The following is a 27,569-nucleotide window of genomic DNA, read 5'->3' as shown; positions in this document are numbered from 1 at the left end:
GAATTAAAAAAGGTTGCCCCCCCCACCCCACTGTCAGTTGCCTGGCAACAACCACAGCACCCTCTGGGCTATGGGACGTAGAATCACCTCCATCGCCATCGATCCGTCGCGCATGCGCAGCTTGACTGAGCTGATGCTATGGGGGCTCCTCTGTCTGTGTCGGCATTTAAACATCAAATTATAAAATTACAATAAAAACAACAACTACCAAGACAATTACGACTCTTTTATTGTTCCCAGACGAACAATAAGACGACATTCCCTCTGTTTTCAACAACATGCCGGTAGGTTGTTGTTGTGTTTTGTTATTATCAGGGGTTCCTCCCTTCTTCTGATGTGATGATGTGATGCTAACCATGCTAATCAACAGTCAATGCTACATCATAACATAAAACGCTATTTATCTAAAAACTTGACATGATGTTATTAAACGTGAGGTATTGAGTGTCATAATGGATCTATTCTGCATGCTAGGTAACTAGCCCTAATACATGACATGTCATATATTATATTACAGTCATGGATGAACCTCAAGCCTCAACCTGGTGTTTTCACTTTCTCCCTTTTTGGTCCGTACATCTACATAAACGTTCAGATTTCAAATATGAAGGGCTGGCCTCATGGCCACAAATGTTACAATTATGTACGGGCCCTCAGAAGTACCCGTATCTTCCGTATTGTTCAATAAAAACCATTTAAATCCGATCTGTGGCCATTTTCTCCGTATTTTCGCCATATGCTTTCACCTACGGGGCCCCATTGGTTGGGAGGTGTACTGCACTCTGATACTTTATAATTCTATGAGAAGATGGCCACCGATCGGATTAAAATGCTTTTTATTGAACAATATAGAAGATACGGGTACTTATGAGGGCCCCTACATAATTGTAACATCCGTGGCCATGAGGTAAGCACTTTATATTTGAAATCTGAACGTTTATGTAGATGTACGGGGCAAAAAGGGAGAAAGTGCAAACACTAAGTTGCAGAATCCATGACTGTCATGACAGATGATCGTCTTGTGATCCATGGCTAGCCACAGTAGGTAACGTTAGCAGCCTGTGTTTGCCTAGCAACCAGCTAACATTAATATAAAAAATGCAAACCAGAGGGATGATTGATTGACGTTACGTTTTGATTACAGTTTGTTGTGGCGTCACGTGACTCAGCAGAAGTGGAACTTTGATTTTAATGCTGTCAATATTATCCAAGGTTCAAGGTTGCACAATGATGTCACTGCCAGTGGGTTGGACATCGTGTAAACCTTATTAATCTTGTGTAATAAGGTGTAATATAAATAATATTTGTTGCCAGTAGAGTTTTATTTCATGTTGTACAGTGTTGTTGTACTTTCTATATTCCTGCATATTATATTGACTTGTAGCTAGTTGTACTGTATGTATCTCTGTTATATTTATTGACTTATGATTTTTTTTTAAGATTGTAACCGTTACAAGGCATATTGTGCAATTCATTCATGCTTAAATACATTATAACGCTATACATATAAACATACTAATAGTAATAATGTTGTTATTGACTAGTCTGGCATGGCCAGACTAATATCACTGCGAGCACATTTATTTTGGACTGGCAGATTCGTCCGGTTTCCAGGCTAGTTATTGACCATCTTCCTTTCCCAGGGCAATAAACATGATAAACCAGAAGTGATGGACAACGTCAAGGTGGTGGTGAGATGTCGTCCTCTCAACCAGAAGGAGAAGACACAGGGTCACAAGCTGGCCGTCAGCGTGGACGAGATCCGAGGCACCATAGCGGTCAACAAGCTGGAGACGCCTCATGAACCTCCCAAGACGTTTACATTCGACACAGTGTTTGGACCGGACAGCAATCAGCTGGACGTTTACAATCTGACAGCCAGGCCCATCGTCGACTCGGTGCTAGAGGGCTACAATGGTGCGTTTATTTACTGTATCATATCGCTGCTGTCGGGCAGAAACTAATAATAAATCTCCCTATTTTTACTTTTTGTGTTCTTTTCTAAATTAGCGCCCTATACTTGATCATACTATTAAGCACTCTGTGCCGCGCTATGAGCTTGTATATCTGCTATTTTTGAATAGCCCAAAGAAATAAAAAATATGTCCCGGTTAATAGAAATAAATAATGAATTGTATATATATTATTTTTTTTTATCGTGAAAAATGAAACCGATAAATAGGAAGTTCAAAGTATACTACTTGATCCAAGCCGGGACACAATCGATTGATTGATCATTAAAACAAACACGCTCTGAAAATGCACTTTTGAGATTTTCATGTGGGCCCTGATCCAGAAAAGGTTGGGAACTACTGCACTATATAGACCCTCCAGCGATCGCAGAATTTACCGCATAATCAGCAAAATGGCGCATAATTATGCGGGGATAACGTTTTTTCAAAAAGGCCGCATCGCATCGCATAATATGCGCATCGCATAATACGCACATCGCATATTTCGCAACTTTTAACATATTTCGCATTTTTTGCAACTTTTCGCATATCGCATATTGCCGCATATTGCCGCATATTTCACAACTTTCCGCGTATTTCGCAACTTCCCGCAATTTCACAGCATAAAATTGCAAAAAACCCCGCATATTTCATCGCAAAATCAAGGATTTTAGCCCGCATAATCAAGAGTTTTAGCCCGCATAATCAAGGATTTTTGCCCGCGTTTTTCTGGAGGGTCTAACTATACTGATGATATATAGGTATATATATATTGTAGACCTACACGAGTAAAGTTTGGTATATTGTAGACCTACTCACTTTATTAGTATTTAGATAATGCTAATGTTACCCATCTGTAGCTTATTTGTGTTACTTGATCATCAATGCTGCTGGGCACTTGTTATTTCATTCCAGGCACCATCTTTGCGTATGGGCAGACTGGCACAGGGAAAACCTTCACCATGGAGGGTGTGAGGGCAGTGCCAGAGCTCAGAGGGATAATCCCCAACTCCTTTGCTCATGTCTTTGGTCACATTGCCAAGGCTGAAGGCGACACTCGGTAAGAGAACAGTCAGCAACCAACCACACAAACGATTGTGGCAATGATTTGTTTCATGAACCATCTGTCAATCTTTTGTATTATTATTATTAAGTTAACCAGTATGATTATGATCTACACCATAAAATGAAGCAAAAGAAATAAGTACAAAATGATGTTAAATACTCTGGACACAAGTTAACATCACAAATAGACATCTGGAAATGCCTTAATATGGTTACCCGGTTATAATGGTACATACTAAAAAATTTTGATGTCACAAAACAGATTTATTCTAATACAAAAACATTTATTTGATTGGTTTTGTGTTGGACGTACTAATCAATTATTATATTATTAATGGTGTCACCCCTAACACAAACCCTGTTACAGTTACTCTACTTCATCTCATGTGATGAGTAGCATGACACGGCACTCTTAGCACGATCAGGCAGCAGAAATATGTCACACACACAAACAAATCTAGAAATATCTATTCATGACCTATTATGTTACAGTTCTACTTTTGTATTCATATGATGGTGTCTTGCAGCGATAATAGCAGATCTACAAGCCCACAATGCGTCGACACAGTGCGAGCTTGTACATCGGCTATTTCCGATTATAATTTTTCTATGTTTGAAAAATGATGGATATTTTCGCATTTAATGACAAGCCCCAAAAACAGGGACCCCAGATTCACTGTTATCTACCCCTCTCTCTCATTGCCACAGGTTTTTGGTTCGTGTATCATATCTGGAGATCTACAATGAGGAAGTTCGTGATTTGTTGGGGAAGGACCAAATGCAGAGGCTGGAGGTCAGAGGAAGATGACTGTGCTGCTACACCTCAAGCATTGCTATTTGAGTCACGTGTTTTACGTAGGAGTTTGTTGTGGTGGGCTTGACGGCTTTGCCGTGTTGTGTAGGAGTTTGTTGTGTGACTGTGACCCAATTTGTGTGTTGTAGGTGAAAGAGAGACCCGACGTTGGCGTGTACATCAAAGACCTTTCGGGTTATGTCGTCAACAACGCTGACGACATGGACAGGATCATGACGATGGGGCACAAAAACCGTAAGCAGCAAGTCTGCACTCAGACCACAAAATAATCAATTTTTCAAGAAGTAAAATTTAATGTAATATAGTTTAATCTAATCTTAACCACTTAAAGGAGCAATTTATGGTTGCAACTATCGATTTTCTTCCCGATTATTCTATTGATTACAATTTCTATTCATTCAATAATCAAGAAGCACGTTTTTCTTTTTTTTATATCGACCTTACTGTGTATATGTTTACAAATTGGCACAAAAATTATTCTAACAGATTTTTTAAATGACGAAATCGACACAAAAGTGCAGATCTACAAGCTCACAATGCGTCGCATCTCATCGCTATTTTTGCAGTTTTTTAAAAGATTTGGAGAAAAAAGCTGCATTTCGGCCCGGATGACTGGGGTAGCGGTTCGGGCACCTAGGCTGCGTGTGTCGCGGTTTGAAATCCCGATCCCGACGACCTTTGCTGCGTGTCACTCCCCATCTCTCTCTCCCCCCATGTCTCTCTCCCCATTTCCTGTTGCACCGCTACAGTTAATCTTCAAACCATATCTTCATATAATTTGTCCTCACTAATGCTCATTATGAGATGGCACAATTTTAGATTCCAAGCTAATAGAAAAGCCATGCTGAAATAAAAGCCATTGTTATTGCATTAATAAAACGTTTTCAAATCTAGTTTGAAATGACCAAACCTGCCTACCAATTATGTCATTGGTAGGCAGGTTTTGCAAGTAGACAGAAATGTTGGACCAATTATAAGAGGACAAGGTTGAAAATGCAGAAACTGGTCTTTTAAACCCTATGTACTTTGTTGACTGGGGTTCCACAGTACTTGACACCCCTCATTTCTTCCCTCTACACCAAATCTCTTTGGAAATAGCCGATCTGAGCTTGTAGATGGGCTATTTTTGCCGTTCATGGATATTCTAAATGTATGCTAAATGTTTAATGAATATAAATGCTGCATGAGGGGGCTCTCATGTGGTACAGCGAACCAGCTAATACTGTATGTAAATAATATATAATATAGTAATATATAATGAACTGAAGTGCAGGTAATATTGTACTGTATGCACTGCAAACAAACCAAAACATTAGAAGCTACATAATGTACAAGCACAAGTCCATATCCTATTAGATTTGATCTATTATTTTCCTAGTGATTATTCTATTGATAATTGGTTTGATTAATCGAATTATCTTGAAGCACTTTTTTATACACAACAAATCAATTGACACACAAAATTTCAATAAATTATAAATCAATTAGTCTGATTAAACACTTAAGCCCTATGTTAAACATTCTTGTACAACGGTCTCGCACAAAAATCAGCGATGCAACGTGTGATTTTGAAAATGTATTTGATCATTTTTTTGTAATCAAAAATCGGTCTGTTTGATTAACTGTTGCACCCCTATAAACTATTTGATGACCTTTTTAAAGCTGTTAATGTGTGGTTAAATGTCCGTCATCTACGTTTAGGGTCGGTGGGTGCCACCAACATGAATGAGCACAGTTCCCGCTCGCATGCTATCTTCACCATCACCATCGAGTGCAGTGAGAAAGGCATGGATGGAAACCAACACGTTCGCATGGGCAAACTACATCTGGTTGATCTTGCGGTGAGTTTTCTCACTATTAGTTTTCTCAGCAAACAAGAGTATTTCCTAGGAACCAGTGGTGTGTTCTACCGTGGTACGCTGTATACACCGTATGGCCTGTAGATTTTTTTCCGTCGCCACCGTATACATCCAAAAACAGTTCGAAACGGCGTATCTGATACGTTGATACGCATCTGATACGATGCACCCAGGAGTGGCTGGGCTGGGGGGCAGCAATACAAACAGCAAGAATGTGGTGTGGTCTGGCCGTCTGACTAGTCTAACTCTGAGGTGAAGGCTTATCATGTGTGTGGCTATTGTTCTTGAGGTGATAAGTAATGGCTACTGGTGAAGGAATTCACACATTTCAACGACCTGCCATTCACTTCATTGAACGTAGGTCAATGAATTGAGTACTTCATTAGTATTCAAATTGCGCGTCATAGCACAGCAAAATCTTGAATCTTCAATACAGTTTGTGTCTTCAATGCCAAGTTAATACTATTCTGTAATAGATACAGGAATGCTCGCTGTTAACACTGCTATTATATCTGATAAGCCTAACCAGCATTTATTTATAACAATCCTTGCACTTCTATGGTAATATATATATTTTTAAATGCATCTAAGGCTAAAAGCAGCTCCGAAGTGGTTGAGTTACAGGTTGATTAACATTAGAAACAGTAGAAAATCCGTACAACGCATATTGTAAGTGTAGCCTACTCAGTGTTACTGTGAAACTGGGCCTGAGTGGGCCTGGCCGAGTTTGTGCGGGGCAGAAACGCGCGCGAATTTTTTTTTACATTAATTAATTATACGCGCGTGCGTGCCGTGCGTGTGGGAGGAACTAGGGGGGAATAGTTATAGTATACCCTCCAAAAAAATCTAGAACACACCACTGCTAGGAACAGTGTGGTCACACTCATACAGGAGGAAACAGTGTGGTCGCACCCATGCAGAAGGAAACATTGTGGTCACACTCATGCAGTGTGACCAGACCACGCACCATGCTGGAGAACACATCGTCACTATTGGGGGGAAACCCAGGTCTCCCCCCAGGGCTCTGTACTAGGCCCCTTCCTGTTTTCACTGTAAACTAAATATCTTTGCTCAAAATAGCCGATCTATTAAGCTGAGCTCACAACACTTTGACGTGTTAAAGCTTATGGATCAGCTATTTTTTCCAGATATTTGCTCCTAGAATATGGACGCTAAGATTGATTAACTCCATTGGATCTATTGGAGAAAAAGAAAAATCCCACCTTCTTTTTTCATTTCCTGAAAAGTCACAGTTTTGGACATACAAGCTTTCCACCCTACAGTGACGATATTATCAGCACCATATTTCCTGGTAGCAGTGTGGTCACACAGATACAGAGTACCACTTTACGTTATCAGGGCTGTTCCATCTCACTGCCTCCCCCTCCCCTTTCCCCTCCCCCTCCCCACAGGGTTCTGAGCGGCAGGGGAAGACGGGCGCTACAGGACAGCGTTTGAAGGAAGCCACCAAGATCAATCTGTCCCTGTCCACCCTGGGGAACGTCATCTCTGCCCTGGTGGATGGTAAAAGTACACACGTCCCCTACAGGAACTCCAAACTCACCCGCCTGCTGCAGGACTCGCTAGGAGGAAACTCCAAGACCATGATGGTACACACACAGCTGATTGACTGATTGATTGATTTTATTTGGTGACATAACAAAAGAGCACAAAAGCACTTTCCATTGTACACAGTGGATGAAAACACAAAAAAGCCAGAGGGCTCATTTCCATTGTGGTCCTCTTCAACAAAAAGCACTAAACAGCATAACAAACGACAACACAATACAGCAAAGCTTTATGGAAATCGCAAAATAGCACCCTAACCCTATGTATTAAAAACAAAAAGGCTAAAAATCACTGAAGTGAAAATGTCCACCACTTTTCCTGGGTTGTAGGAAAGATGGAAGAAAAAGATAATAATTTTGAAAATATTTAAAGATTTTTGCCTATAATGACATCCCCAAAAAAGGGAAGCTAGGTTGAAAGAAGCCAAAAAATACTCTTAATTGTGAGTTTGTAGATTATTATAATTTTTCCTTTCCATTTTTAAATGTTTACGAAATGTTTTGAAACATTAAAACAGATTCCAAAATAGGGACTCCAGGTTGAAAGTGGTTAAAATAATGAGTAATAGTGACGTGTGTGTCCCCTGCAGTGTGCAAACATCGGGCCAGCAGACTACAACTACGATGAGACCATTAGCACGTTGCGCTACGCCAACCGCGCCAAGAACATCAAGAACAAAGCCAGGATCAACGAAGACCCCAAGGACGCCCTGCTCAGACAGTTCCAGAAGGAGATAGAGGAGCTGAAGAAGAAGCTACAGGAAGGTAGACAGGGAAAGTGGGAATTTCTACATTTACCGCTCCCATAGGAAATCTGTTGATAAACCGATAAACGCATATACAGTATTTACCACCCCACTAGGAAATGTATAGCACGCGTGCGCGCGCGTGCGTGTGTGTATGTGTATGTAACACACATTGCTTTGTATAAAGATGCCATAGAAATGCAGAGAATGCACTCACTGTGAACTGTGTATACACACAGAAGTAATGCAGTGCTCTCATAGGTGAGGAGATCTCGGGCTCTGAAGCCAGTGGATCAGAGGAGATGGATGAAGGAGACGATGAAGGAGGCGTGGAAGGAGAAGGACGCAGGAGAAGAAGAGGTGAGGAGGACACAACTTTCTCACAGGAACAGGAGTCAGGAAGGAGGGATGGATGGGGCGGGTACACGTTTAACCACATGATCCCTAGCGTCCCTTTTATGGGCATGTCATAATAATAGGGGGACATTCGGTGAAAAGCTGATCTACAAGCCCTCAAGGCTTCACATTGGGGGCTTGTAGATCTGCTATTTCCGGTATTGACTTACAACGAAGTACATAGGATTTAACTGTGTACCCAAAAATAAATCACTATCCACTTAGGAATGGAAGATCCCCCCCAAAACCCCACTAATATAAGTTATTTAAATCTATATATGTATAATATGTATATAATTGTAACTCATTGTGTGCTGTTTGCTGCTCTAGCAGTGCTACATACTCGTTCAGTTTTTCAAGGGACCGTTGGCAGTTTTCAGACTGGATTTAACACATTGATTAGTTCTAGAAGTGCTTGGTTCTAATATGGGACGCACTGCTTTTTCTACCACAGTGCAGTACCAATGTGCACCACTAGTAGTCACGGTTGAACCCCCCACTACTTGCCCAGAGCCACAGGGCGATATTAACGTTACCTTTATCCTGTTAAAAATGAAATATCCAATGTTGTTTGCCGCCCGAAAAATTATAAATATTAACTTTTTAAACAAATGCATGTAAAGGAGTGCTTCACCCCATAATTACTTTTTTTTCCTATCAATACTCAACTCATGATGCCTTGAATTCTTGGAAATTTGTAATCCCTAAATTGTCTCCATGGTGAATGAATAATCCAAAAACATAGGAAATATTAATTAATTGAACTTAATTGGAGGCCAATATTAACAACGGCAAAACTATCAATAATCTGTCATTACAAAGTGTTTTTTATCCAGTCCTGCTTCCAAAACACAAACAAAAATTGTTAAAAGGTTAAAGCACTATATTGTAGTAATCATTGCTGTATAGAGTGTTTGTTCAGTAACATGGGTCTCCCCATCTCTCCAGCTCTTTAAGAAACAGAAAATAAAATTTCAAGCGAATTGCAAAATTCCAGCCAATCGGAGAGTACCCATTTATCAGCTTAAATGTTATAGTGTTCCAGTTGAAATTCTACATTCCTCTATGCGTCACAGGTTGAGTGATTGATAGATCAAAGGTCATTTTGGGGCTAAAATGTTCGTTACAAGAAACCACAAAGCAATGTGAAACACTTCAGTAAGACAGATGACTGTGCATCTTTATTTGGACACTGTGTAGACGGATGTTCTTGTTGGCAGCAGTCCAGTACCAATGTCAGTTGCGCTACATAGTTTAATGATGTTCAAGGGTTGTGATGTGTACCGTCTGTCATGTTAATTAATTTGTATAAATGTTACACATTGCGGTTAACTGTGGATAAGTGCAACCACTCCGAGTGTAAAAGTCTTACAACAACTAATATCCAAATGCCGATCTCCATCAGGAAGAGGGTTGAAGAGCAAGTATCCGTGTCACTTTAAAAACGTAGGGCTGCAACTATTGATTATTTTGTTAGTGATTATGCTATGGATAACCTTTTTGGTTGATTGAATAATTGAGAAGTGTTTTTTTTATGGTACATTTTTTTTGTCAACTAATCGACTCGAAGAAAATTAGGAGTAATTTTTTTATAATCAACAAGATCGATTAGTTTGATTATACTTGTCATATACACCTATACGAGAAAATATCCGATCTACAAGGCAAGCTCACAACATGTTATACTATGTAGATCTGCAATTTTTGCTATTGTATACAAAAATGTGTATATAAATAATTATAAAAAAAAGAAGTAGTAAATAACCGATTACATTTATTACTTTGATTACTTGTTGCACCCCTAAACTGGATGATGCTTTAGAGTTGCATCATGCATTACAAATAGTTTTTCCCTCAGTGGTGGTTTTCTTTGTGAGTGTCTAAACTGATAAGATCTCTAATGAGCTAATTAGAGCCTGCCTGCCTCTATCTTGTTATGACTCAGCATCCTTCTCTCCAGGTAATTATCACTAACACGTCTGAAGCTGAGTTTATTGGAAGACTTTAAAAGCCCACGGTCAGGAGTTCCCCTGCTACCCATAATCCTTTGCTTCCTAGCCACATGAAGTTAATAAGAAAATATACACACCAACATGGTGTTATTGATGTGACGATTGATGTGACGATAGTGTCTTAAAATAGTTGTGAATCGTGGTTCCTCTTAGTGTCAGTAAAGGTCAAATCATTCAGCCCATGTAACCAGGCTACAGCACAGAGTTACTGCATATTTACCAGGGACGCAGGAGGGGGGGTTTGAACATACTCAGTTCCATTGGGGGAGGGGGATATCCCCCCCACTTTTGGAATGAAGGAAAAAGAAAAAAACTCTGACCTACACTTCCTGGAGTACATTTTTTGTACCGAATTAACCAAATGAAAGTTAAAAGAAAAAACAAATAAGTGACAAACCCGGGGGAAAAAAAACGAAATTTCCTCACACACGCTGGGCATGCTGCGCTCGTGTGCTGGGTGCGTGGCCTTCGGTTCTAAAAATGCCCTCTGCGTCCCTGATATTTACAATTGCTGCAACGTTCGTTCCATACTTATTTTAAATGACAGGACCACTTCGGCCCACGTGAAGACTAATGGCAGTTTAACTAACTAACAGTTTATTATAGCTTTGAACTATCGAAGTGTTTGCTTCTCTCCGTCTCCCTACCGGCCACATGTCTGTCTGTCTGTCTGTCTGTCTGTCTGTCTGTCTGTGCTGTGCTGTTATTGGCCTGTTCATGGGACTGTTTCTCTTCCAGGCAGGATGAGTGTCAGTAGAAGCTGTAGTTCAGACCTCAGCCTAATGAGTGGGAACAGCCCTCCTGCACTAACCCCCCCACAGTGCAGATCACCCTGACCACATTAAATAAAGCAATAGCCAGCACTCCGAAGTCCTTCTGGTACTTTTAATTCATATGCACAGACAATGCATATGTGCATATGAATTAAAAGTACCAGAAGGACTTCGGAGTGCTGGCTATTGCTTTACTTACTGTGAATCTTTGTGAGCCGTGCACCCGCAAAACTACACCATATACAGACTGAGAGTGCTCGTTGTTATTTTCTATCACCCTTACCACATCCCATTCCCTCTGTATCTTCACAATTATCATATTTTCCATGAAGGATGATTGCACGGAAGTTGAGTTGCATTCTAGCTGGGGACAGGATTGATAAGGATGTGACGTCTTATGTGCGTGCAGCTAGACCAGGGGTGTCGGATTCCTTTTAAGGTCACGGCGAGGTAAAATAGGTAAAATGCAACTTAATGTGGGCCAAACCGGTTGTGCACGTGCAACCTGCTCCCAACCTGCTCTTGTGTCTCAGACTCTGCTGCCCATAATTTAAAAATTTGTCACTTTATGAATTTTGTTTGACGTGGTGCGTCAAGTGGTGTGTGGTGCGTGCGTGCGTGCGCGCGTGTGTGTGTCTGTCTTTTTTTGTCGTGAGAAACGGGTGGGACGCGGTGGGACAACAACGGATTTAAAACAAACACCTTTTGAGTCAGTACTTTGTAAAAGAAATGCGTAGGCTATCATACAGTCATCTCATTGTGTGTGTGTGTGTGTGTGTGTGTGTGTATGTGTTGTAGTGAGAGGAAAATTACGTCTAGTGAACGAGAGAAAGAGTGAAATTATGTTATGAAGTGAGTTTTTTACTTTAGAAATGATCTTTTTGACAACAACTGAGTGGATTACACAACTTTAGCATGCTCTTTATTTGGAAAAACTCTTCGCTCTGATGAAGGAAAATTAGACGATTCTGAAACCCTGTTGTAATAAATCCATTGAGCAACATGCACTTACTATACTGCAGAGGGGAAATGAACTGGGTTGTGGATTTGTTCTTTTCTTCTCAAAATCATCCCGCGGCCAGAGTAGACCCCTAAACATGGCGCATGGTGTTCGATGCTCAAAATCTCACAGGCTTTTCACAGAGGATTAACGCTAACCAGAAGCACGCTATCATCTCCTGTTCTCTCTGTGCCATTGCATGACTTTCTCAGGTGGAGCGCAGTGTGTTGGACCTTCTAATCTGCTGCACGTTGTGTATGATGCTGTACACAATCTGGGTTCAAGACTCTTTTTTTTTTTTATAGGCTTCGTTCTACGCACATCTGCCATCTGCGTCCCCATCTGCATCATGTTGTATTGTCACAAGTGCCTTTTCACCATCTGTCCCCTTTATGCCCCTTTGTCTTGTTGCGCTACCTTTCTGTGGGTCTTTATTTTTACTTAAATTTGCCATCCGTTTTTTTTTCGTTATCAGTTTGGTAGAGACAGTAAGACTTTCCAGGTCATTCTGTAATGTGTTACACCTTGTCTCTCTCTCTTTCTCTCTCTCTTTCTCTCTCTTTCTCTGGGTACAAAATGCTGCCTGTCTGACTTGCCATACTCTCTTTATTCCAGAAGAAAGAGGTTGGTGCTCCTGACTGTAATATACTGTAGAGTAGACATGACACCTCTACACTTCTCCTACCCAACGTATCACCCTTAAAGACCAGCTGAAATGTAAAATATGTTTTTCACACTATTAGAGCATAGGCATGGTTTACAAAATTCAATTTCTGTGTATTTTCGTATAAATGTCCTGTCAAACTAAAACATCATGCGTGCTTACATCGGCAGGTACTTACTCATTTCAATCAATACAATGATGACACCTGGCACCTGTCAATCCCATAGCTCAATGGTCAATCCCTCTTCCACACGGAGCTGATGCTGACACTAGGACGGTGGTACTTAAATCTCAACAAAGATTGTGACAAAATGTTCTTGTTTTAAACCTAAAGAATAACATTTGTTTCTGATGATAACATTTGAGGTTAAATAGGCGGAGCAGTAGCAAATTTGATTCAGCTGAGTTTAGACCCCATAGCCGAGGGGACAAATGTATGCTGTATGGAGGTTGGAAACCTGAGCTCGAAAACGCCCAAGCACCCATTGCGGTGATTGGCTGAGACACACCCAGCCCCCATTTGACTTGGAGTTATGTCATGATATGGTCACAAAAATCCATTTCAGCTGGTCTTTAACCACTTGAACCCTTGTTTACCTATTTTGTGGTTAACATTTGGTGAAAAAAGCCAATCTAAAAGCTCACAACGTGTCGCAGCATGACACATTGTGAGCTTATAGATTGGCTATTTTGGCAGAAGATATTAAGTGTAGAGTGAAAACAGGAGAGGTCCTATTACAGAGCCATGGGGTTACTCTGGTCTAGTATACAGATTCTAAGTGGTTAATCGAACTCAGCCTAATTGATGCTTCGTCGCATGATGGCATCGCTTGCCGAAAACTTGATTTTGTTTTTGGCTTCAAACTCGGTTCTTTTCAGCAAGCGACACCGTCATGCAAATGAGGTCAACAGACAGGCCGTTGATCAGTGTTTTTGACTGTCTTTCTTTCCTATGATTGTCTTCCATCGTCTTCATTACTTCATCATTGTGATCACGACCATACATGGATTTCTGGAAAAGAAAAAGCATTTTACCCCCTGCAATCTATTTAAGTTTCACACTAATTAGTTTGTGCGTTATATAGTTAGTTACAATGTTAAAGGAGTAGTTCACCCAAAAAATGACTTATTTTCTATCAATTGCACACCCCATGAAGCCTTGAATCCATGGATTTATTTTTGTTTTTGTGGCATTCCTAAGCCAATAATTTGATTCCCGTCTCCTACCGGCTAATGTATCCGGTAGGAGACACAAAGTAGATTATTTGTGTCTCCTACCGGATACACACCCGGTCATCAAATTATTGGCTTAGGAATGCCACAAAAACAAAAATAAATCCATGAATTCAAGGCTTCATGGGGTGTGCAATTGATAGAAAATAAGTCATTTTTTGGGTGAACTCCTCCTTTAAGTTAAAAAAATGTATTGGAATTGCAATCTACAAGCTATGAGCTTGTAGAACTGCTATTTTTGAAAATCTTGAAAATGTGTGAAAATCTTTGAATATATACATTTTTGACTCAAATCTTTGCCTCTGGGGGGCCCTGGAACAAAATACATATAATTTTGGGTGGTACTTGACATGAAAAAAAGTTTGAGAACCACTGATATTATAGCAACATATATTTTTTTCAAAAGAAAACTATTTGAGTTAAAAAAAATAATTTCACGATTTCCCCCCCAAAAAATTGCAGATCTACAACCGCGCTACATGCTTGTATTTCTGCTATTTTTGAATAGCCTAAAGTATAAAATAATGGTTATGGCTAAAATGACGAATGATGAGTATGCGTTCCCGGTTTGAATGGGTTAAGTGGTTAAAATGTCGCCCAGTGTAGTTGGCCACATTTCACTCACCCATAACTAGATACCTGCTTAGCAACTGGCTATAGTTTGAGGGTGAAATCAAAAGGAGACGCCCCTATAAGGACATGTTGAATGTGTGCTCTCCGAAGGCAAGAAGAAGGTTTCCGCAGACAAGATGGTGGAGATGCAGGCCAAGATCGACGAGGAGAGGAAAGTGCTGGAGGCCAAGCTGGACATGGAGGAAGAGGAGAGGAACAAGGCCCGAGCCGAGCTGGAGAAGAGAGAGAAAGATCTGCTCAAAGCCCAGTGAGAAACAAATCATGTTCACAAAACTACAACTCATGTTCACATCACTACAAATAATGTTCACATCACTACAACTCATGTTCACATCACTACAAATCATGTTCACATCACTACAACTCATGTTCACATCACTACAAATCATGTTCACATCACTACAAATCATGTTCAAATCACCACAAATCATGTTCACATCACTACAAATCATGTTCACATCACTACAAATCATGTTCACATCACTACAAATCATGTTCACATCACTACAAATCATGTTCACATCACTACAACTCATGTTCACATAACTACAAATCATGTTCACATCACTACAAATCATGTTCACATAACTACAAATCATGTTCACATCACTACAAATAATGTTCAAATCACTGCAAATCGTTTTCACATCTCATATTTCTACATTGCTGTATTGATACATTTACTTACACATCTCATGCAGTGGTGTAAAGTATCTAAGAACATTTACTCAAGTACTGTACTTTTTGAGGTATTTTTACTTTACTGGAGTATTTCCAATTGTCAGTACTTTTACTTCTACTCCACTACATCTCAGAGGCAAATATTATACTTTTACTCCGCTACAATTATTTGAAAACTTAAGTTACTTGTTACTTTGTAGATTTTGATTACTATTACAAAACATCAATTTACTGCCCTATATACATTTCGGCCATTTGAAAACAGCCGATCTACAAGCTCACAATGCATCGCATCACGAAGCATTGTGAGCTTGTAGATCGGCTGTTTTCAGATCTGCTATTTTCAGAAGATTTTTATATACATTTTATACATTTGAAATGGGACATACTGCATAATCAGTACTTTCTACTTTTGGTACTTTAAGTACATTTTGATACCTTACCAATACTTTTTGAATTCCGGACTTTTACTTGTAACAGAGTATTTCTACATTGCAGTATTGATACTTTTACTTAAGTAAAAAAAGTGAGTACTTTTTCACCACTGCTCTCATGTCACGACAAATAATGTTCAAATCACTACAACTCATCTTCAAATCACTCTCATGTTCAAATGACTTCAAATCACAACAAATCATGTTCAATCATTACAAACCATGTTCACATTACTACAAATCAGGGAATCATTTAACTGTGCAACCCCAATCTCTGTCTGTCTGTCTGTCTGTCTGTCTGTCTGTCTGTCTGTCTGTCTGTCTGTCTGACTGACTGACTGACTGACTGACTGACTGACTGACTGACTGTCTGTCTGTCTGTCTGTCTGTCTGTCTGTCTGTCTGTCTGTCTGTCTGTCTGTGTCTCTCAGACAGGAGCACCACCTCCTGTTGGAGAAGCTGTCGGCTCTGGAGAAGAAGGTGATCGTGGGAGGTGTGGACCTCCTGGCCAAGGCCGAGGAGCAGGAGAAGCTCCTGCAGGAGTCCAACAGTGAGCTGGAGGAGCGCCGCAGACGGGCCGAGCAGCTCCGCATCGAACTGGAGGAGAAAGAGGTGAGAGGCTGAATGATCGCTCTAAAGTAAAACACCTTCCTGTCAAGCAGGGTTATGTTTGCCGTCGCTGCTTCTAGGTGTGCACACGTTTCCCTCGGCTACGTTGCGTTTTGTAACTTAACTGCTGATTAGAATTGAAGCAAGGGTGGTGGAGGCAGACATTTCAGTCCAACATGATTGGATGGGGATGTAGAGGCCATGTGATGTATTGGGGAGGGGTCTACCCTGTGTGGGTGGGCTATACAAAAGTCTGATGCCCGATTTTTCGGTCCGATGCAAATCCTGATTTTGGAGAATCCTAGACCAGGGATTCCCAAACTGTGGTGCGTGCACCCCCTGTGGTGCGTGAGCACCCTCTGGGGGGTGCGTGACATGGCTAATGGTGGTGCTATGGTGTTATTTTAAATGGCAAGTATATGCAGAATATAGGCTGCATATATGCCATATTCAGGTTCATATATGTGCATATATGTGGATATACAGGAAATATATGTCTCATATATAGCTTATATATGTCCACATACTATATATGCCACATAATGTTGAATATTTTAGACAGTATAAACGTGCCCAAAATAGGTATGCCAGATTGAAAGAGGATGAAAATAATTTATGTTTTTGTGCAACATGTTTAAAATGTTAAGTCCAAATGAATCATCATCATTTGATTGGAAGCATAAGAGGCAAAACACACCACTTCCTAAAGCAGCCACAATGGTTTCCTCTTCCGAATTTCCACGTATGCGGTGTTTAAAGAGAAGCTTGTTACTATGTCACTTTATAGCTGTATGTACTAGCACTGACTGAGTCATCATATAATCATGCATAACAACTTATAACAAGGTGTATGAAGTATTAATAAGTGCTGGTCCTAATGCATTATAAGCTCAGCGGGACAGCACTACCAGGTAACACTTTACTTAAAGGTCGGGTATATAATGCATTACAATTACATTTATAATGCATTATAATGCACTTATAAGGCTTCATAACTCTTATATATGTTTATAATTATGTATAACAACTTATAACAAAGAAGACACTTTATAACTGACTTAAGTTATTGTAGTTATGTGCCGTTCCACTGAGCTTATGATGCATTTTTATGACCAGTACGGTCATAAACTCTGTTATAAGTTGTTATACATGATTTATAACGAGTGTTATAATGCCTTATAAGCGCATTATCATGTGATTATCATGCATTATAGACCCAAACTTAATATACAGCTTTACCCATATGGTTACACACCACAACAAAACCAAGACGTCCACTGCTAACCTGCTGAAAACAAAACGTACCACTTGAAAGACAAAAACAGGTGCGCACATAGGCTCTGAGGCCTGACAGGAAGGTGCATGTCTCTGTCTCCATGTTTCCTGTCTGTCTCTACACTGTGGTCTATTAACTCATTCACTGCCAGAGTAAATAAATCAGCTACTGCCAGCGATTTTTCGTTTCCCTTACCTTTTCAACTAGTCACAGAATATTTATCTCCAGTATGATCGATCCCCCGATCACGGAGGCTTTCACTGTGCATGGCGCCCCCCCCCGCTTGCTTGTTATAGGCCATTGAATATAGCATGTCTCGTCAAAAATGCTGGGGGAAAAAAAGGAAAGCAAGATACAGCCGTTTCCCCATATACTATAACTTCATTATCTATTCTTTGGTGAACATGGGGGGGGGGGCGGGCGGAGGAGCAGAACTAGTATAAAGCACTGGGGGATCCTGGTCAAATGAATATTTCGGGGTTTAAGTGGTTAAGATAGATAGAAGTCATTCTGCGTCTTCTTCATTACAGCAAGAGCGCCTGGACATTGAGGAGAAATACACCAGCCTTCAGGAAGAAGCACAGGGAAAAACCAAGAAGCTGAAGAAGGTCTGGACCATGCTGATGGCCGCTAAATCAGAGGTATGACCAAGAACGCTGAGGATCAAAGGCTGGTCACATGATACAGTTGTACCCATGCAGAGCTGGAGTGCAGTTTCTGCTTTTTTATCAACCAGAAGTACGTAACACAAATGTGAAATGATGGTCTGTTGTCTCTAGAACCACGTTAAACCACTTTAAACTTCCTGCCAGTGGTTTACACCACTAGCTTATTTAAAATAAGAATAAAAACTGTTAGTTGATGTTACTAATTTTCCATGGCAACAGCTACGAAACTGAAAGTTCACAAAGTGTGTGTAGAGTTCTTGAAAGTGTTGTTATTGTTTAGAGAATTACACCATCTGCAAAAAAGTGTTTAAACGTTAAGTTTAATCCTTGGAGTTGGTGGGATTCTTTTCCAACCCTGTCCACAGTTGCTTTAAGATCTGTGTCTCTCTCTCACTCACTGGTTTGGTTTCGTTGTTTGTGTCAGATGGCTGATCTACAGCAGGAGAATCACCGGGAGATCGAGGGACTCCTGGAGAACATTCGACAGCTGAGCAGAGAACTGCGGCTCCAGATGCTCATCATAGACAACTTCATCCCCCAAGAATACCAGGTGTGTGTGTGTGTGTGTGTGTGTGTGTGTGTGTGTGTGTGGGGAGAGGTGTTTTTTTGTGTGTGTTTGTATTTCGTACAGCATATACTATATGAAGCAGGGCTCTTTAGTTATGGCAAAAATCACAATCAAAACGATAATAATTGTAAACAACTCCTTAGGAGAGGAGTTCCGCTGCTACAGCAACACACAGACACACACACACACACACACACACACACACACACACACACACACACACACACACACACACACACACACACACACACACACACACACACACACACCATGGTTCAAAGTCGAACGACATCCCTTCAACAGCACATGACCCGTAAAATAATAATGCCCATACAAGGTTTAATAAAAGATACCGTAGGCACAGTACTGATTACCAAACCCTGAAACAACTCAGCAGCTTGAACAAAATGCTCCATGACAGCCAAGAGGGGCTCTTGTAAGCGTTGATTTTTTTCATATTTTAAAGATCTTGAGACAGGGCGAAATGCAGAGATAAAAATTAAAACAAGCCAGAGTGCCGTCAGTTGGCCAACGTCAACTTTGCAACATGGCCAAACTAGTGTTGTGTCGGTCGCAAACAATTTCTACTACTTGTTCTTTTGAATGAACAAAATGAACCAAATAACTTCCTGAAAAGATACATTCAGTTTTCAGTCAGGTGAGCACTCAGACTGTTGCTAAATTTTGATTGGCTTAAGAAACGGTTCTCTTTCCTCTTTGGACTGGACTGAAATACTAGCCATGATTAGCCAATGGACCCGTTGAGCTCTTTCAGGAGGGCGGGCCCTCTTCCCTCAGTGGCTGACTGTGAACAAGATGATTTTTTGTAAGTGAACAGAAGAACTGTGATGCCAGGTTTGTTCACTGAACATCATCATCAACAATTTGAGGCGACCTCTCCCTCAGCACTGTGTTGCTCTAAAATGGTGATGTTTTTATATTAATGGCATAAAAACTATATACCTGCCAGCAGCTGGCAGAACAAGGGTGCAATTTGTTAAAATCATCAGAGGGGGATTTTGGTTTGTACGTTTCGTATAGGATGTGAAACTTGCAACTAAAATAAATAAACTGCTTCCCCTTTGATCATAGTTTCTTAGATATATAGCTAATTTCCTTTTGAATCAATTGGGAAACTTTCACTATTGTAACAGACGGCTGACAAGCGGTCTGATACAATACAGGTGAAAAAGTAGAAACATTTATGTTCCTCAAACACACCGACCCAACAAGAAATACCATATGTCAAATGCCATCAGTCATACAACAAGATGGCATGAGCGCATGTACGGCAGAGAGAAAGTTAAGCGTGGTTTGGAGTTATTTCGCTCCATTAAGTGAGAGTGAGACAACATGTCATGTGTTAAAATCAACACGATGTTGTGGCAATACCACAAACTGCTGAAACCACATAACAGAGTTACTATTAGTTATAGTTACAGTGGTGTTGATAGGAGGGGGAGTTCCTTAGCAGAAGACTCTCAGATCAGGCCGGATTTATCTACACATTTTGTGAAAATTTGATTAATTTAACAGAAAGCTGGAAATGAGTAACACATTTTCAAACAATTTCTGAATGCATCATATCCATTTAGCATTTTATCCATTTGGTTGGAAAACTGATATGCATTGGTTCATATTTTTTAAATGTAGGTTATAAAATGTTACTGGTTTGCAGGTAAAGATCCCTGGTTGAACAAAATGCTTCAGGAATCTCTCTTAGCCCTCTTCTTTACAGTTGATGCAATGTTCAGAAATGAACAATTATTTAACCTACCGGTAGTTGAACAATTCAATGTGTTTGGCATTCGCACAACACTCCTTTAAAAAACAATGGAAAGTTATAGACTCTAGCTTGTGCTCTGATTTTTGTTTTGTATGCTAATTTTCAAGGTTTGCATTTGTAAGATCATAGCAATATTTGCCATATTTTCCTCTACAGGAGATGATAGAGAATTATGTGCACTGGAATGAAGATATTGGAGAATGGCAACTGGTGAGTTCTCTTACATCCACAATACACATATTGAAATCACACATGACAGCATATTGTAATAACACAAAAATCACAAATGACAGCATGTTGTAATAAACTCTGAAATCTAAACTAAAAGTGTTTAAATGTTGGTGATTCTTCTTTCAGAAATGTGTAGCATACACTGGCAACAATATGAGAAAACAGACCCCAGTACCAGACAAGAAGGAGAAAGATGTGAGTCCTTTGCCCTGCCATTTTTTTGGTTGTTTGGTATTGTGTTTGGGGCGGCCGTAGCTTAGTGGGTACAGAGGCCGTCTGGTAATCAGAAGGTCACTGCTTCACCCCCCAGCCCGTCCCATATACGTTTCAAAATGTCCTACAGCAAGACACTTAACCCCTATAACGCCCACCCCCTGAGCTCTCACCCGACCATCAGAACAGCTGGGTTAACATTAGCTGGGTTAAGCTGAAACTGAAATTCCCCTGTAGGATTAATAAAGTTCTACTTTATTGTTCCTGTTTGTTTTGGTTTGATGAACAAAACCTCTCTTACTTTCTTCTAGGCTTGTGTGACATCTAAAATTTCTTCTAAAGACATGTTTCATCACATACCCAACCGTTATTTGACCTGGATATGAGGAATTATTGCCCCAAGAGAGTCATAAGCTTGTGGTGATTGGTAATTGGCTGTCATATAACTCTTCGTCTTCATCTTCATCTTGTCCTCTCTCTGTAGCCATTCGAGGTGGACCTGTCCCATGTGTACCTGGCGTACACAGAGGAGAGCATGCGACAGTCTCTGATGAAAGTAGAGAGACCCCGGACCTCTAAAAGCAGCAAGAGTGGCCGGCCCAAGACTGGCCGAAGGTAATTTGCTGTTGAACCGTTATACAGCAAAAGTTATTGATTTTACAGTGTGCATTTGACAGATAAATTAGAGCTAATCTGATATAGATTTTTATAGGCTAATACCGATTCCAATTTTGCAATCGGTATCAGGAACAGGCCAATATCAGGCCAACATCAACCAAAGACATTTTTTTTTTTTTTTTTTTAAGATCAAGTTAACTTGATCTTGGCAATCAATGTGTTAATATACATTAACGTATATTTGTGTATTATGTTTTAATATGAAGTGACAGTAGATACATACTGTAGACGTTATCACTATATATACTGCTATTCTAAGAAATGAGTCGTTTGAATGCATGCTAACCTATCATGATGCACCGATCTCCAAACAGGAAAAGATCTGTGAAGCCAGAAGCTGTGATCGAATCTCTTCTGCAGTGAATCCTGGTGTCTGCAACCCATAATGTTACCTTATTAAAATATGTATCTGAATACACTGTATAGCCAGTAAGGGTTCGTTGTGAATGAGAGGCTGGTCAGGGAGCAGCAACTGTAGGATTTTAAACTTTGTGGTCAATGGGACCTGTTATTTTGTATTACAATGTAATGCTTGTTTGGGGATGGCTGACATGTTTATCGTTACCTTGGAACATATTCAGGTTGGAACTCTGCTTATGGGCTATTCTTAAAGACCAGCTGAAATGGCTTTTCGCTACCTTATCGTGTTGTATTTCCTAGTGAAACAGCGGCTGGGTGCTTCTCAGCCAATCATAGCGACGGGGCAGTGGGGGCGGGTCGTTCACTGACTGAATCAGTCAGTCTACCGTCCCGTCCTCTCAGGCTATGGGATTTAAACCCCGCAACTTCCGTTGTGCACTGGATCAAATTAATGTTTCTGCAACTCCAAGCGGTATTGAAGGCAGCAACATAAACGTTTGTTTATCTGCATCGGCTTGTAAACGCTGCGTCCGCCATCTTTGATATCATTCAACGGAGTAAGGAATTTTAGATCTATTGTTATCTATATACCCATTATGGCCAAGAATATGCTCTAAAAGCGTGAAAAACATATTTTTCATTTCAGCTGGTCTTTAATAAGTAGGCTACCGTAAACATTAATGGGAAAAGCCACATAGAGATAACTTAGGATTTTTGACTGTGAAGCCAATATCTGAGAGCATCAACTCCTTAAACTAGAATTCATCTTAATGACAGCATTCTTGCTTCTGTTTTCAATTTCGCGGGTTTAAGCAGAGATTTGGGTTTAATGTGAGAGCTGTGGTCTTATACATTTCCTCTGCCCAGATTGAGCACCTGCACCAGCTCCACAATGTAAGAATGGAGCAGAAAGACTTGAAGGGGTGATATAGTTGTTCAGGGGAATCCTCCTGTATGCTAGAGGACTGCAAGTCAATTATTGCAATGTTGACAATTTCATGTATGAAATATCAAAAGTGTGCATTATGCTTCTGTTAGGTCAAAAGAGTAGGGCATGCATGCTATTCAGCTTCTTCTACTGTAGTGCCATTGGCATCATACAATAAACAAGTCCTTTTATTTAATTTTATTTTCACATTTGTTACATATGTATGAACCCTTCCCAAAATATACTGTAAAATCCACATATAGCTTCATATAATGCACTAAAGTGAGTTAAATACAGGGAGCTAATTTCATTTTTTTGTGTATTGTAGTGAAAGTAAAGTTACTTTATATTGTATTATACAATGTTACATGTTTACAACATCAAACTTTTCTCTGTGTTCTTAATTTATCAAATGATTTTATATGTTTTATCTCACATCCTCTGTGCCATTTTATGCACTATTAAATCCATATCTGCCTACAGCAAATGTAGTTGAATGATTTCAAAGGTTTGTCTGAATTAAATGTGATGAAGTTGTGGTGGTGTTGGTTTTATTTTATGGATTCATTATATCTGCCATGCCGACGGCTGGGGATGGAGATTATGTTTTCGCCCGTCTGTGTGTTTGTGGCTATAAATCACAAACTACAGTTAGCATCCAGCCTTTTGTGCACACTGCCAGTAAGACACAGGAACACTACCCGATAGTGATGAGCGGGTCGACCCGTAACCCGCGGGTCAACCCGCGGCGCGGGTAGGTCGAGTCAGGATTTCAGAGAAAATTATGCGGGCTGAGGGTGAGCGGGTCAGCCGCTCTCCACGAAAAAAAAAAAAAAAAAACCCTATTTTGACCAACATGCTTGTTTATTCAGCCCATGACAATGTTGTGCTACTGTAGACATTTAAAGGGACTTTGGGTACTTAAAAGAGCGCTATATAATATATATATATATTCCCACCGCGGGTCGCGGGGCGGGTTGAGCCATAGATTTATATATGGGTTCGCGGGGCGGGTTGAGGCGGGTCGCGTTCCGTCGCGGGTTGGGGCGGGGCGGGTCATGAAAAAACCCGACCCGCACATCACTACTACCCGAATTCTTTGCCAATCCGTCAATGATTTTTTTTTCTTTAAAATTCTTTAAAAAAAATATATAGTGACTGCATTACATCAGTCTGTCCTAGCTATCTGTCCTCGCATCATGCTTACAGAGTGTGATTAGCCGTTCGGCCACAACAAATCTGTCCAACGCATGGGCTGTACTTGTGGTGAGTGTCATTTGACAGCAGTTTTACAAGACAGAAAAAGAAAAAAATGTCAGACACACGCGTGCACACATAGACTAGACACAGACACGAGGAAATCTCATCATCAAAACATTCCTTTCATGAGTCCTAATAACACAAAATGAGCAGGGAAGGTCCATGGGATCTGGATGAAAATAATGTGCGAAAAGCTAAGAGATTGGTGCAGACATTGCCCAAATTGTTCAAATATAAATGAAATCTTAGAAAGTTGTGTAGTTATTTTTTATGTCAGAGACCATTGTTCCCCAATGTAGGTCTATTAGGTTACATTTGTACACTCTCAGAGCTAAATTAACACCAAGGATTTCTGGTTGCTAGTTACACCAAAATTGGTGACCTAAATACATCTGTGACTCCAGTGCTCGCTGGATCCATGTGTACATATAGGCCTATAGTATGTGCAGTATGCAAGTAGTAGGAGTGTAGGTCTCTGGTCCCATACACCATGCTGGGGCCCTTTAGTTTGCATTTATGTGAAACACTGACTGAAAAGCGTGATGACGTGCTTTGTCTTTACCATAATATAAATAACAAATATGAGGGCCGCTCCCCCAGGACACCTGGAGGGCCCATCAAATTGACCTTCATTTTATGTTAGGACTGTGTGGGCCTCTGGCATGGTGGGTGGGTCCATCTGCATCACATGTAATAGGCGTCCAATGTAATTGGTCCCAAAATGAGATGATTGATGTCCCTGGTGCTGAACTCTTTGGTTGCGTGTGCTGTCGTATGATTTGATCTGTGCAGGCAGGCATACATTGTAGTGTTATTTTGATTCCCTTTGTCTGTTTTAGCTAATCAAACTACCTGCGAGTTCTATGGAAGGTGATGTGGTCAGCCAAGCCCACCACACAGCTACCTCCCAGTCCTTCAGGACGCATACGACAGTAGATGCTTGGGTAGTGCTAAGAGGATTAGGAAAGACAAAACAGCACCCCAGTAACAGACTGTTTATGACGATGTGGACTACCAAGCGTTTGAGGTGTCTTACAGCCCGAAGCTCAAGGCTTGGAAAGAGCTTTTTGACCCTGTGGCTGTGTCTTTATACTTAAATAGTACAAATTGTCCATCTTGGGACAAATAAACTTGACCTTGACCTTACCTCACTGTTCTATTATCCTCCATTCTAATCCTGCCCTTTCCCCATTGCTGCTAAGAGTGTTTTAAATAGGGCTATGTGTGTATCTTACCTGTACTTTTAACCGTTGATTAATTTTTTTTCTTTTTTTTAATTATTTCTATTTTTGTATATTATGTCAATTATTATCTAGTTTTATAATGTATTGTTGTATTAGCACAGTCTTGTGGAACATACCACACGATTTAACTGCTTTCGAGTTACAAATAAACCCTCTTGATTCTTGACTGATTCTCCTGGTGGAGCTCTGAGTTCACCATTCTAGTTTGAATATTTCATCATGTGGGGCCATGTTGCTGTGGTATACAACATTCAAACAACACACTTTAAATATGTCAAGTAATCATTTATTGTTGCATAAATAGGAACATATAAATAAGTAAATAAATAAATAAATATTTCATTTTACAATAAATAGTTGTTCAGTGTCAACACTGAATGTAAGTGCCGATACATTTAGGGTTAGGGTCCAGTGGTCACAGACCAGCCCTTACAGACGGCTATCCTCCTGCAGAGCCATGTCTTAATAACTGTAGTGTGGACACTTCTTTATGTTAAGAAAAGTTTTCCCGGTACAGTGCTTGATCTCTTCCAGAAGTTTGCCCAGTTGATGTTCTGTTTTGGAATGATGTTTCCGCTCACATGTACAGTTGGTAACCTGCATCAAAAACAAAATAATTGCATATGACAATAACATGAACATGTGACCCTCCCCACAGTTAATGAAAACAAAAGCATGTTCTGAAGCATGCTCCAGAGCAACATGTGCACATTGTTATATACATATTTTTCTGGTTTGCACAAAGGCATATTAAAACATTTTTTTTAAAGTTGGTGAGCATACTGTAGATAAGACATTGGATTTGTGATAACATAGAGAATCCTGCTTACCTCTTTGTTGAAGTTCTTCAGAAGTCCTTTAAGTTTTGTCACCTCATTGCTCTTTTTCAGAGATGAATTAGGCGGAAATGTAGTCAGACTCTTCTCAGCCAAACAGAAGAATTTATCCTGGGAAGAATACAATAGCCAACATTTTATTGTCTGTCAGGGTTGAAATAGACAGGAGTCAGGAGTGAACCTCCATCTTACTTAAGTGCACACGATGCAACATGATGCTGCTGTGACAATAACACTGGATGTTTAATTAAAACATCTAGAAACAGTAGATTACTAACAGCAATAACAGCAATATGTTAAGAACAGTTGGTTATACATTGTGGTAAAGTTTATAACATACCATGCATTGAGGGGCTTCTTTTTCCTCCGACACGTAGTCGTAGATGGACAGATTCAACAGTGCCTGTTTAGAAATCAGAGATTGAAAAAAGCTTTTAGAAATTACACATTTGCCCATTTGGATAAATCATAACGATTAAAAAAAGGACGCTGAAGATTCTGCAACACTGAACATAGCTTACATCGTTCTTTTGGATTTTGGACACATTTTCAAATTTGGATTAATCATAATGATTTTTAAGAATACATTATGCAGACGATCTTGCAACACTGAATGTAGCTTACCTTGTGATTTTTTTGCATGGTCTTTACATCATGTATAATGTCTCTCTTCAGTTTCAGAGGCTTGTGATTTTGATTTTGGTCTCCTGGATGATGTTCTGCGTAGACCATCATGAATGTCAGAGAGAGGACACATAGAGTCTTCATGGCTTCGAGGTACAGCACAGGTGTCAAGTTGAGATGGAACGCTTACTAACATACACACTCAAATACTTGCTTATATACACTACTAAATGCTGACACTCTCACCCCACTACACATCCTGAGGAAAGACCAAAGAATTCACGTCATGATCTTCCTGATGACCAAATAAGGAACCTGCCATCAGGCTCATGCTCACCTAAGCCTTTTTATATACATTTTGTTTTATAAGGAAGTCATAATTGTGTTATATTCCAATTTGTGTACAGTTCAAGTCTATTATAATTAACTCACGTGACACGTTGTGAGCTTGTAGAGCA

General features: G+C 40.1%; 2 protein-coding genes across 2 annotated transcripts; one reads left to right on the top strand and one right to left on the bottom strand.

The window, feature by feature from the left end:
• Window positions 1-131: 131 nt before the first annotated feature.
• Window positions 132-23,684, top strand: kif3a (kinesin family member 3A). The gene is made up of 17 exons (XM_080415417.1): window positions 132-284; window positions 1,644-1,917; window positions 2,868-3,012; window positions 3,726-3,810; window positions 3,960-4,065; window positions 5,533-5,672; window positions 7,103-7,300; window positions 7,849-8,023; window positions 8,266-8,364; window positions 14,806-14,962; window positions 16,262-16,442; window positions 18,246-18,356; window positions 18,808-18,933; window positions 20,894-20,947; window positions 21,095-21,163; window positions 21,666-21,796; window positions 22,174-23,684. Exons 1-17 carry the CDS (start codon window positions 279-281, stop codon window positions 22,220-22,222), a joined length of 2,106 nt encoding a protein of 701 aa, XP_080271543.1. The 5' UTR covers window positions 132-278; the 3' UTR covers window positions 22,223-23,684.
• Window positions 23,685-26,113: 2,429 nt separating this feature from the next.
• LOC308076421 (uncharacterized protein) lies at window positions 26,114-27,255 on the bottom strand (the record flags this gene model as incomplete). Its single annotated transcript, XM_080416653.1, has 4 exons — window positions 26,114-26,248; window positions 26,482-26,598; window positions 26,828-26,890; window positions 27,112-27,255. 4 exons carry the CDS (start codon window positions 27,253-27,255, stop codon window positions 26,114-26,116), a joined length of 459 nt encoding a protein of 152 aa, XP_080272779.1.
• Between the last annotated feature and the right edge of the window lie 314 nt (window positions 27,256-27,569).

Source organism: Gymnoscopelus braueri (assembly GCF_963280865.1).
Source record: "Gymnoscopelus braueri genome assembly, chromosome: 20".
NCBI classification, from domain to species: Eukaryota; Metazoa; Chordata; class Actinopteri; order Myctophiformes; family Myctophidae; genus Gymnoscopelus; species Gymnoscopelus braueri.
The sequence above is the reverse complement of the archived record's forward strand: the minus strand, read 5'-3'. Positions and strand labels throughout refer to the sequence as shown.